The sequence below is a fragment of the Balaenoptera ricei genome, chromosome 1, assembly GCF_028023285.1.
Source record: "Balaenoptera ricei isolate mBalRic1 chromosome 1, mBalRic1.hap2, whole genome shotgun sequence".
Taxonomy (NCBI): Eukaryota; Metazoa; Chordata; class Mammalia; order Artiodactyla; family Balaenopteridae; genus Balaenoptera; species Balaenoptera ricei.
In genome coordinates this window covers 4,158,298-4,170,582 of record NC_082639.1, presented here as the reverse complement: position 1 = coordinate 4,170,582, position 12,285 = coordinate 4,158,298, and the positions used below count along the sequence as shown (strand labels likewise).

Here is a 12,285-nt window from a genome sequence, read left to right as displayed (position 1 = left end):
TTTGAACTTTGAACTTCTTGAGGGCTGGATCGCGTTTTCCAGTTTCCTTAGAAATTCTTTAGCACGCGCTGTGCCCACACTAGAGGGGCAATAAATGATGTTTGGAAAAGCATCCGTCCTTAACCAGCAGTAATGATGGGATGAGACCCTCAGACCTCGTGTCGCCTTGTGATTCACGGAGCTTCCAAGGCCGACCCTCCTGGTGAAAGTGGAGTCTCTGGAGACAGACCAGGGGGCTCCGTGGTCGGTTTGGTCTCAGAATAATCGTTTTCAGTGGTAAAGGAAAGGGAGAGGCAACAGCCATGAATCCACACGTGGGACGTCCCAAAAGCAGCTGGTCCACCGCCTCCAGGCAAAGGATCTCAAGGTGACCTCTAAGCTGGAGGCTCATTGCTGCTTTGCATCAGAGCTGACAATGTTTGTTTCACTGCCAAGAGGAAAAGTGGGTAGTGTTCATAAAACTGATACGCACAGGTGTACATGTGAGAGGTGAGATAATGACAAACTTGACTTTACAGCAGGCCTTTTTAAAACAGTTCTTGAGTCTTGGAAACGGAAACATAATTCTCTCTGGGTCCAACCACCTGTCAGCTGTAAGTGGTCACTATTTCATCATTTTGCAATAAAAGATAATAGAATAACGATTTATATCTCGTGGCTGATGTTTTAATGTGTCTCTCTGTTATCCTGGGCTGACAGTCTGTGATTATAGTAAACGTTGTCTCGGTGACACCATGGTAATGACTCGTTAATGGGGGATTGTTCCAAGTTTAAGTCACGTTGCCACAGCCCGGCCAGGCCCGGCCCTGCCTTGGGGGGAGGGTGGCCTTTGTGTTCTGCTGGTGACTCTATACCTGGGCTTTGCCCCAACAAGAACGCTGGGTTCCGGGGACCACTCGGGTCCAGAGCCTCAGGTCAGCGCGGACCTGGACTCCTGGGATGCTTGTTGCCCATAGATTTGCAAACCCAGTTAGTGCCTCCATTTCTGTCTCCTGTGTCTACGACGTTTGTTAGCTGAGAGCAACTGCTTTGGATTTCAGGAGATCGGAAAACAGCAGCAGAGGGAAGGTGCTTCCATTCCCACTTGGGAGGGTGCATCTCAGTGATGGGAGCTGGATTTGACCCGCCCGTGTCCCCCCTCCCTCTGGTGAGAGTGAGGGCTGCCATCTGTACCTTAGAGGATGGAGAGGCTGCAAGTGGGAAACCTTTTAGGAGCACTTTGAGTATCATCTACTTGGCTTGGGTCCACAACTCCTATAATAAAGAATCCCACCGTGGGACTTCTCTGGTAGCCCAGTGGTTAAGAATCTGCCTGCCAGTGCAGGGGACACGGGTTCGACCCCTGGTCCGGGAAGATCCCACATGCCGTGGAGCAACTAAGCCCGTGCGCCACAACTACTGAGCCTGCGCTCTAGAGCCTGCGAGCCACAACTACTGAGCCCGCATGCCACAACTACTGAAGCCCTCGCGCCTAGAGCCTGTGCTCCGTGACAAGAGAAGCCACCGCAGTGAGAAGCCCGCGCACCGCAATGAAGAGTAGCCCCCGCTCTCCGCAACTAGAGGAAAGCCCACGCGCAGCAACGAAGACCCAACGCAGCAAAAAAAAAAAAAAAAAAAACCCCACAGCAATATTCATCATAAAAAGATGTTAGTTGGACTCCGAACTTAGGATCCTGCTTAGTTTAAACAAAATTCATTCAGGTGCAGCCTCATGGTATTTCCACATGAAACAGGGATTAGAGTCAATACTGGCAAGTTGTGATTGACGTTTGACAGCGGTGTTGCATGAAATGGCTCAGCGGGTGCGTGGGTGCGGTGGGCTACTTACGTCTTTGGGCTCGTGGTCCTCCCTGGTGATGGGCGTGGGGCGTGTGGCTGCCCAGCCCCTTTCTTCTCCAGAGGCTCTGGGTCTGTTGGCATTTTTTTGTGGATGGAAAGGTCCCAGAGGAGAAGCAAGTAGTTTGATGTCCCAGATGCTGGGCACCCTGGAAGGAGGAGCTGTGAGGGGCTCGCTCACTGGGCCCCTTCTCTTCTCTGGCGCCTGGAAGGGACGCTGCTCCCCACGCGGCGTGTTTGTGGCGTTGACGTGACGACGGTAGAGGGGTGAGGAGGGGGCGCACCCGCGTGCCTCCGTGTTTCTTCTCTGCAGGTCGTGAACGTTCAGTCCGTCCCTGGCTTCTCTCTTGCAGCCCTTCTATTTCCACACGTCCTTGAACCACCCTAACGTCGTGGCCGTGGTGGAAGTGGTCAGTGAAGGCAGGAGACGGGACGGGACCCTTCAGGCTTTGTCCTGTGGGTTTGGAATCCTTCGGATCTTCAGCAACAACCCGGAATCTCCTTCCTCTGCCCCCCAGGACAAACGGTATCTGCCTCATTTGCCCCGTCGCTGGGGTTTCCAGCGTCTTTCTGTGGTGATTTAACGGCTCATTATTTGTCCGACTAGAAAGCTTTGGATTTGTCAGCATATGTGTTCATCACAGTCTCCTGGGGGGGTATTTTTGCTTCGGGATGTAACTGGGTTTGCTGTTTCTGAATAAGCCAAGCCATCGTTCTGCAGGCGGGAGCAGGACGGGCTTTGGCCTCGGGGGTGGGATCTGATGTCAGGTGGGTAAGGGCTGAGTCCTGCTCCGTCACTTACTCCTGGGGGGTCTTAGGCCAGGTGTTTAAACTCTTTGAATTCATCTTCAATGCAGCACCCATCTCCTCAGGGTCCAGAGTGTAAACAGTAGGTTCTTCCCAGACAGGCGCCCAGGGCGCAGTAGGTGTTCACTCAGCAAACACTGGCTGGGGGTCCGCTATGTGCCAGGCTCTGCTACATTAGGAGCTGGACGTGCCCGGATGGGTGAGATGGTGTGCGGTCATTTCAGCCGCGGCGGGGTTTGCGTTGTCACTGTAGATCGGGGCTTGCCAGCCCTGGCTCCGCGGACACCTTGGGCTGCCCCGTGCAGTGTACGAGGTCTCGTAGCGCCCCTGGCCTCTGCCCACTAGATGCCAGACAGCCCCCTCCCCGCCCGGCTGTGACAGCCAAAAATATCTCCAGACTTTACCAGACATCCCGACGGGGGCAAAATCGTCCCGGGTTGAGAACCACCACTCCAGACACACAATCGTGGAAACCCCTCAAACGTTGTTTTCCCGGGACATTTCCAAGCATGACCAACTCCCCAGGCATTGTTTTCTAGAGCTGAGGTTCTCAGGCTGCACTCGGGCCATGCTGTGTGTGTGCTGGACAAGCTTGGCCGCGAGTGCCGAGGGCTTGCGGATCTGATGCTGTCCACAGCCGTCTGTTTCCCACGGAGGGTCGAGAAAGCTCCTGGAGGTGTGGTGCTGGGGTCCCCAAGGCCTTCCTTTCAAGAAGCACAGCTGACATCCCATGAGTAAACACAAGATGCTGACCTGCATCTCACGGGTCTTGTTTTGCAGGTTGAGACTGTATCACGGCAGCCCCCGAGCCCTCCTGCACCCGCTTCTCCAGGACCCCATAGAACGTAAGAGACGAGGCCTGGCCAGGCCTGCTCCTGCCGTCCTCAGCAGCACCTGTTCGTCATATGACTTCCCTGAGTGTTAGAAGCTCATCAGCTTAGCGGAGTTGTTAATAGATTTGGGGAACATGTAACACTGGGCTTGGAGTTCTGACATAATTTGCAGATCTGAGACACAATAGCCTGTAAGGATGGTGTAGCTGTGTGAAGACGACCCCATGGGGGCCACCTGGTGGGAGGGCTGTTGGCCCCCTTGCCCCTGGGGTGGCAGCTTTGCCCCCACGTGAAGTAGTTGCCGTCCATCGCTGCCCACTGGCTGTCCCAGGAAGCCTTTGACCGCGAAGTCCATAGGTCATCTCCAACACAGCAAGGTGTCCAGCGGTGCCTAGCGAGAGTGACATCCTGCAGGAGCACCTGCCATACATGGGCCCCGCGCCGGGCGGCCGGCCTTAGGGCAGAGTGGGCTTCCCGCCCTGACTCTGTGGCTTCTCCTCCCGAGCAGTCAGGGTACCCGTGGGAGGGACCTGTGGCCCCCTGGCTGCCGGCCGCGCGGTGAAGCGGGGGGATGGGCTAACAGGCTGTTTCAGGGGCCCGTGTGGGCTCTGTGCTGGCCCTCGGGGAGTGTGGACGGGGGCCAAGCGGTGGAGGTGGGTCTGTTTGGGGTGGGGGGATGACTTTCTGTCTCTTTGCGATGTTGCCCAGATTCCACGATGGGCACCCAGCCTGTATGAAAAACCCAAGCCTACCCGGACCCATCCACTCCCTCTGAATTTGGTGAAAATCTCACAGTAGAGGAACAATCGGTCAGAAATTTGGTTTTGTTGATAAAGACTGGCTTTTAGATTATTTCCCAATTGAATTTAATCATTAACCTGCCAGCGTTTTCTCTCCTGAAGTATCCTTAGACTCAGCACCTTTCGAACAGCAGACACAGCCCCCAGGTTTGTTCCAGGCCCGGATCTGGGTGCTGGTGGAGGGTGTGAGAGCTGCGGCCGTGTGAGGGGGGCCTGGGGAGGGACCTCCTCAGGCCGTCAGCTCATCTTCTCAGGGGCATTTCTAAAAGTGTGGGGCTGTTTTTCTTGGATGGGTAATGCAGTCACATGATCCAGAATTCAAAGTACTGAATAGTATGAAAAGGTTCAGGTGAGGTCTCCTTCCGCCTCTGCTCGGCCCTTCACCTGCACCACAGGGGACCTTCCTCTCTGGGATCTTGTGGGTCCTTCTAGGTCCTCTGATGACACACAAGCAAACGTGCATTTCCCTGTTCTGTTTTTGCCCCCGTTTACTTGTCCCAGACCTTTCTTTTTTCCCTTAATGATTTATCTTGGAGAATGTTTCATATCAGTACCTAGAAAGCGTGCTCATTCTTTTTACAGCTGTGTGGTATTTCATTGAATTGCTGTTTGTGATTGAACCAACACACCACAAATGGACCCTTGGGGCAGTTCTGTAAGAACAGAGGGTTGAAGGCTTTGCTGCAGTGGACATCTGCCCTTTTGCAAGTGTGCACGTGAATCTGTAGGGTAAACTCCCAGAAGTGGGATTGCTGGTCTGAGGGCCTGTGCATTCACAGTTTCGTATTATTTCCCCTGTTTGCCCTCCATAGAGGTTGTACCAGCGTGCTCACCAGCCAGCCATGTAGCAGAGTGCCTTTCAGGGTACTTAACATTTTAAAGTAAGCAGATCCCATGTTTGGAGTGGTTAGATATTAAAAATCTGGTTTTTGATAATATAGTTTTGTTTTTCTAACGAATGTAGTAGGTCATATTTAGTTCTTTTCTTATGAAATCACAAAGTACGCCTCAGGAGGTGGTGAGTCCCCTATCAGTGGAGGAAATCAAGCCCAAGCAAGATGGACCATTTGATGGGAATGTGTTGAGGGCCTGTCTGTGGTCCCTCCCAACCCAGTTTCTATTGACGCCCTTCCCTCCACTTTCCCGAGTGCTCTGTATCTGAGCTCTTCCCAGTGGTTCCTTTCTCCAGGACGCTTTCCCTCTTCCCACTTCCCCTAGCATGTTATCCGAACCTTCCTTGGGGTTCGAATCCTGTTCTCCTGTGTGTTATGGATGTTGGCATGCTTGTGTCTTAGTCCCCCCAGAAGAATGGTCCCTCCTTGAGGACAGGACTCTGTCTTGGAGGCCACCGGCCACCCAGGGCCGAGTCCTGCTGCTTTGTGGGTCTTGACGGATGCAAGGCTGAGACTGAAAGGGATGCAGACCTCTGGTCAGAGGGCCTTCTAGGCTCCCTCTGATTATGGGAGCAAGCGATGCCTGACTTCACTGCTCTGGGGGAAGAGGTGAGCGGAGAGATTTTGTTATGTCGGATCAAAAACAAGTATCTCCTTCGTTGCAATTTTACCAGTGAGAGTTATTTAAGGATTGATTCTTTTTTGCTCTTTGGCTGAGCAAACAGAGCAATTCCCTTGTCTCCCTAGAAAAATACTTTTCCTGTTTGTTGAGTTCTTTTCCAAGATGCTCAGTTTATTGGTCGGTTTGGCCGAAGGTGCCTTGGTTTGGGCTTCACAGGCGGTGTTTTCTCCCTCAGAAAACAAGCACATGACCCTCATTGAGAACTGCAGCCTGCAGTACACGCTGAAGCCACACCCGCTCCTGGAGCCCGTGTTCCACCTTCTTCCCGAGAACCTTCTGGTGTCTGGTCTGCAGCAGATACCTGGTCTCCTTCCAGCTCATGGAGAATCGGGTAAGGGCTCCTCTGTTTCTGTCCACTTGGTGAGTCTCTGTTAGTTCATGGTCAGACCTTGCAGGAATTGGGGTGAGTGCTGGCTGGGCCCCCCAGCAAACAGCCTGGTGGTGGGGGGAGGGGGAGGAGGAAGGGGAGGAGGGGGAGGGCAGCAGTGTCGTCTCGTTCACAGTCCCTTCCTGAACACGCCTCACATCCCTCAGGTCATCTCTGCCTTCTCTCCTCGAGAAATGCTTTCATAAGACAAATAGCCCATGTCTGTATGACTGTGGCCAGAAAAACCACTGTTGCTAGATCCCACCCTTACTGGGCCACCGTATCAGTGGCTTAATTATTATCATTTTTTAATTGTGGTAAAATAGACATAACATAAAATTTACCGTTTTAACCATTTTCAAGTGTGCAGTTCAGGGCCATTAGGTACATTCACACTGTTGTGTAACCATCCTCCCCGTCGACCTGCAGAGCCTTTTCATCGTCCCAGACTGAGACTCTGTCCCGCTAGACACTGACTCCCCATCCCCTCCCCAGCCCTGCCCCCCCCATTCTGCGCTCTGTCTCTATGAGTTGACTCCTCTAGGGACCTCCTAGGAGTGGAATCCTACAGCATTGGTCCTTTTGCGACTGGCTTATTTTGCTGGGCATAGTGTCCTCAGGGTTCATCTCTGTTGTTCTGTGTGTCGGAATTTCCTTGCTTTCTAAGGCTGAATGGTGCCCCGCTGTATGCATGGACCACGTTTTGTTTATCCATTTAGCTGTGCATGGACACTTGGGCTGTTCTACCTTTCCACTTGTGAGTGAAACGGCTCGATTCCTTTGGAACTGAATTTCACGGGACAGGCTCAGGGCTGTGTCTGGGTGTGTTTCAGAGGTTGATTCTCCTGGTGGGTGTGGGTCAGCCCTTCACAGCTGCGAGTCGCTGTGAGGGCTGCTCTCCTCTCGGGTCCTGCTGACGGGCCTCCCCTCCTTGGTCTCATGTTCCTTCTGGGTACCCTTGGGGGCTTTTTGCCTGGCCGTCTGGGAGAATCCAGGAGGAGGGACCGCCCCAGCCTCCCCACCTGGGGCTGCAGGGACCTCTGGTCTCCGTGGGCTGGCTGCAGCTCCCTTCCAGGAGGGGCAGGATGTGGCTGTGGGTGTGAGTGGCTGGGGAGGAGAGCTGGGAGGTGCTGAGTGTTTGGCTCGGACCAGAAACACTCAGGACCCAAAGAGACGGCTCAGCTCCGGGAGGGGGAGTGTTCGTCTCGGTGACGATGTCCCTGCCTGGGGCCTAGGTGCTGGGGTCCAGGCTGGGGTGCCGGCCTTGTTATCTGAGTTCATGAACTCCTGGGACGGGCGCACGGTGGTCGTCACCGTCACGAGGGCACTGTTTCTCCAGCGTCTCAGAGAAGAGACGATGATACATGAGAAATGACCAGTTAACAATGAACAGGAGCACGTCCTGGGCGGGGGGGTGGAGGGGGTCCCAGGTTTGGATCTGCCGTGGGTCACCGAGCTCTAACGCTCCTGAAGCCCCCCGCAGGCAGCTGTGTTGCCCTCTGTGATGCGCCTGTGTTCACCCAAGAGGGAGGGAGGAGAAGCTAGAGTTACAGGCAGGCAGAGGGAGAACCTCCTGGTCGTGCTGTTGGGATTGAGAGGGTGGAACCTGCCTCCGGCTCTGAGCCCCCTCCCACTGGTCAGGGGGGCGCTGTCAGCACCGCTGTGACTACGCGGGTATTAGGCACCTACGTGCGCGCCTGCGGGGAGCTCAGCTTCTGTGAGTCTTTCTGACCTGGGATTCTGGGCATTTAAACAGAATGTTCTTGGGGCCTGAGGTGTATCCATCACCAGTGGGTGTCAGTAGAACTGCAGATAAAACATGAAAATACGGAAGCGGAGCTCGGACCTGCTTCTGTGTCCTTCCTGGAAGGCGAAGGAGAAGCTCAGATGCCCAGACAGGCCCCGCGTTTGTTCCCAGAATCTCAGGTCGGACTGCGGGAGTCAAGGGCCGCGTTACAGAGAGGAGTTCTGGATCCCGGGAGCATGAGTTCAGCTCCTGACCCTGAAGTTCGTGTTTTCGGAAGAGCTGGGCCCCGCTGGCCTCCGGTTTGCCTCCCTGGAATGGAGCGGCTGGCACTGGGCATTTTTAATAGATGCAGGTGGTGCCTGTAAAATGGCAAAGATGAAGGACAGTTTACGTTGTTGTTGTTTAAAAACAAACAGCCGGAATCGGTCTGGCGGGCGGGCGGGAGCTGCCGTCACCCGTGCAGGAGCTCCTCTGGGGAGGGGCCGAGGGCAGCCTCCCCTCCGTCCCGAGACCGTCAGGGAGCAGAGACCCTGTTGCTCAGCCCTTTCTGACAGTGGTTATTGACTCCGTTGTCAGTTCTGCCCCGAATCTTACGGGCTTTTGTGACTCACTCTTTGAGAAAGGGTTTCTTTGCTGGATACCGTTTTATGGCCCTGAAAGGGCCCAGGCAGGGACTGGTGCTGGCCTCCGTGGTGGGAATCGGGAATCGCTTGTCTAATTTGCAGAGGGTTTGGTTTTATTTGGATGCCGTGTTGGGACTGGGATATTTGTTCCTTTGTAAAATGCCACAATACAGGAGGAGTGAGTTGTTTTCCACTGAAATGTGGACTGAGGTCACTGCAGGTTCACACGCGGTTTTAGTTAAGTGGGGCAGCCTCGCAGCAGCTGCGGGAGGTCTGGCTGGCAGGGGTGGTGAGGGGCGCCCCGGGCACCGTGCTGGGCCGTCGGTGCAGGGGGCTCACCGCCGTCAGCCAGTCATCCCTTGTCCCCTGCTGGGCCTGGCTCGCTGCCGCTGCTCCCCGGGATCCCACCCTCCCTCCTCTATGTCGAGCATCGGCGTGCCAGCTCTGTGCCGTGCGGGGCAGTCCCGGGGCCAGCCCGCCCTGTCGGACCCGCCAGCTCGCTGACTCCAGCCCCGGCTTCGTCATCTGTTAAACCCGAGCTCGGCAGCCCTGTCCGCAGAACTGACTTGCCCGTCTGCCGCGTGTTGGCCTCCCCTAGCTTGGTGTGTCCCCGGGCCGGCCCTCTACTTACCTACCTGAGGTGGTTCCCCAGCCCCGACCTGCCGGTGCCGCATCTCAACAAACAACATCGAGGTCCCGGGTGGGGCCCCGCACCCCAAGCCTGAGCACCTCGTGTAGCGGTGGGGTTCTGCCCCCGGGCTTCCCAGGCTGTGCTGACGGCCTGCCCTCCCCGGGTCTGGGAGCGTGGCTTCTAGATTCCCGGATAGTGACCGCGGTCCCCTGCAGAGAGGGGGTGAGGGGCACAGGGGCTTCCCGCTGCCGCTGTGAGCTGGGGGCTGGTGCTCCTGCAGCTTAGACTCTGGTCCTTGGCGCCCTCTTAGGCCGAGGACAGCTTAAAATGACAGAATCAATCTTGATTCAGTGAATTCGGTAAGACTAAAAGTTTTCCCTTCCAATCTCACTCCCAGAGAAAACCACTGCTAATAGCTGGGTGTATGCCTTTTGTATACTAGTTTAGTCATTGATTCATTCACTTACTTGTTGATGACTCAACACGTATTTGTAGAGTAGATCCTCTGCGTGGCAGGCCCCGTGCTGGGGCTGAGGGTGCAGCCCTGTATTCCCAGTGGAGCATCAGGGCATCTTTCCCGGGTGCAGGTACGTGAGGGCCAACCTCACAGTCTAACCACGGTCCTCACGGGCAGTAGGAGGTGTTTCAGAGTATGTGTGGACCGGCGCAAGCTCATTTCCACTCCTGCCTAAATCGTACCTCAATTTCGCTTGCACTCTGTTGCCTCTGTTGCCGTGTTCTCTCTGTCTTGTGAGGTGCATTCTGGCGAATGAAATACCCTCGGCAGGAGAGCCATGTCCCCGGGAGGCTGGGGTCCGCGGGTGGGGGGACGTCGTTAGGGCCTAGCGGGGAGCTCCTTGGGCATCTCGGGTGTTTCCAAGCGCTTCCCTGAAGGATGTCGCTAGGGAGGGGTTCTGGCGGTCCCCCTTTTCTCTGCAGTGCGTTCAGGGGTCTCAGAAGAAGATAGATCGTCGTGCAGTAGGGTTTGTCTTCCCACGGGAGCAGTGCTGTTGCTGGGAGTTGCAGCCCCATCCAGAGACCTGGCAACAGATGGGTGAAAGCTTGACCCAGTTACAGAGCACGAGGGTCAGCAGTCGCCACCTCCGGGAGGTCAGCTCTGCTGAGGCCCCTTGCGTCTGTCCTGGCTGCTGACGCTGGTCGGTTGAATGACTGAATGACAACGTCAGATGGCAAAGCTGCGCTTTGTGGGCGCTTCTGGAATGCTGGGGAAGAGCCCTGAGGCCGGCGGTGGTGCGCCGGCTCTGCTCCTGGCCCCGTGGGATGGCTCCAAGCCTCTGCTGTGGCCGGTCTCCTCTGTAAAATGGGGACATTATGAGGACCTGCCCAGAGAGGGACACAGGGAGGGTCCAGCGAGCGTGAGCGGCTGTTCTTTGGTCAGGCAAGTTCTGCCTTGGGTTGAGCCAGAAGGCTTCTCCGACGTGGCCACCCTGTGGCTGCCGCAGGACGTCTGGGAGGTAGGATCTGTCTCCTGTGCAAGGGCCCTTCAGGGCCGTTCTTTCTTCAGTCGTGGCTTCTGGAAGCTCGCAGAGCAGGTCCCCGGCCAAGCCAGGCTTGGAACTGGGCGCCTTGCGCTGGGAAAGGCGTCGGTTCTGGGTTTTCCTTCTGCTCCTACGGCGGCCTGCAGATGGGGGTCTGGCTGGTGGCTGTTCCCTCTGTTCCAGTGCCTGTTGACCACGGAGTGGCCTCTGGCTTGGGGGCCACGCAGACCCTCTGAGGGAGCAGCCCCCGGGGGAGGGCACTCATTTCCCACTCACGCTTCTCTGGAAACAGGACTTGACGTGGGGGCAAGGTGAGCAGGTAACATGTCGGGGTGTCCCTTTGGGGTCGGGTGATTTTGCTGCTCAGCACGGGACTGTTGGGGAGAGGGTGCCGGGTGCAGCCCGTGTGTCCTTCCCTGTGTGTTCAGTGGGCGCTCCCAGGCTGCTCTCTGCCCCAGAGATGAGAGAATGGGGTGTCCGGGGGGTCCCGGCTCCCTGGGCTGAGTGATGGAAGCCCAGGTGGGGGGCAGGGTGAGATGGTCCCGACAGCGTCAAGGCCTGCATTGACGTGTGTGTGTGGGTCCTGAGTGTGGGGTGGGGGGAGGTAGGGGGGGGTCTCACCAGGAGTACAGGGAGCTCAGGGGCCGCGGCCACCTCCCTCTGGGGGAGGGGCGTGGCCGCCTTACCTGGATCCCCCTCCCCCCGCCCCTCTCCCCCATGACTGCCCACAGAGCCCTGGACCACTTGAGTCTGAACACCTGTTTTGACCAAGAGTTTAATTGCGATCAAGAGGAGGGGGATTGTTTGGTAACCAGCAAACGAGCCTGTCTGGGCTTTAAAGCAGCGAGCAGAGTCATGCAGCTCAGGGTCATGGAAAAAGGCAGCAGTCTTGTGTTAAAAATGCTGAAATCACTGGAAGAGGATTGCAGACACATGAATTAACTTGCAGAATGCAAATATTATGGAGTCTGCAAAAATAAGGGGGTGACAAGCGTCCTTCACGTGTCCCTCCCACTTCCCTCTGCTCCGTCTCTGCACACTCACCTCCTGCTGCTCTGGGTCCTGCCAGCGTCGCTCCCTGAAATCCTGCAGAGACAATCTGTACCGCTTCCTGTCAGTGGAGGCCCCGGGTTCCTGCGCCTTGCTGCAGGAGGTGGACCCTTCGCCCTGCCCTCCTCCCCTCCCCCGCCCCCCCCTTCTCTCTCTGACGGAGGCTCCCAGTTCAGGATGTGCTTCGGACACTCGCTTGACCATTTCATGAAAGGTTGCAGTTTATATATTTCTGCACTTAAAAAAAATCGTGCTAAAATAGACGAGTCATAAAATGTACTCTTTTAACTGTTTTTCAACGTGCATTCAGTAGCATTAAGTACATTCACATCCTTGAGCAACCCTCCATCTCCAGAACGTTTTCCTCCTGCAGAACAAGACTCCGCACCCACGAAGCACTAACTCCCCATCCCCCGCCCCCCAGCCCCTGGCAGCCTCCATTCTCCTTTCCATCTCAGAATTTGACTAATTTAAGTACCTCAGATAAATGGAATTATCCAGTACTTGTCTTTTTGTG

General features: G+C 55.8%; 1 protein-coding gene across 5 annotated transcripts in view; it reads left to right on the top strand.

The window, feature by feature from the left end:
- The window catches only part of NPHP4 (nephrocystin 4), a 140,480-nt gene that overhangs the window by 27,161 nt on the left and 101,034 nt on the right, over positions 1-12,285 (top strand). For all 5 annotated transcript variants that reach the window (XM_059905402.1, XM_059905470.1, XM_059905347.1 and 2 more), the window contains exons 5-7: positions 2,190-2,362; positions 3,424-3,488; positions 6,027-6,182. In XM_059905402.1, the coding sequence (XP_059761385.1) occupies positions 2,190-2,362; positions 3,424-3,488; positions 6,027-6,182 (394 nt within the window). The remainder of the gene's footprint in view (positions 1-2,189; positions 2,363-3,423; positions 3,489-6,026; positions 6,183-12,285) is intronic.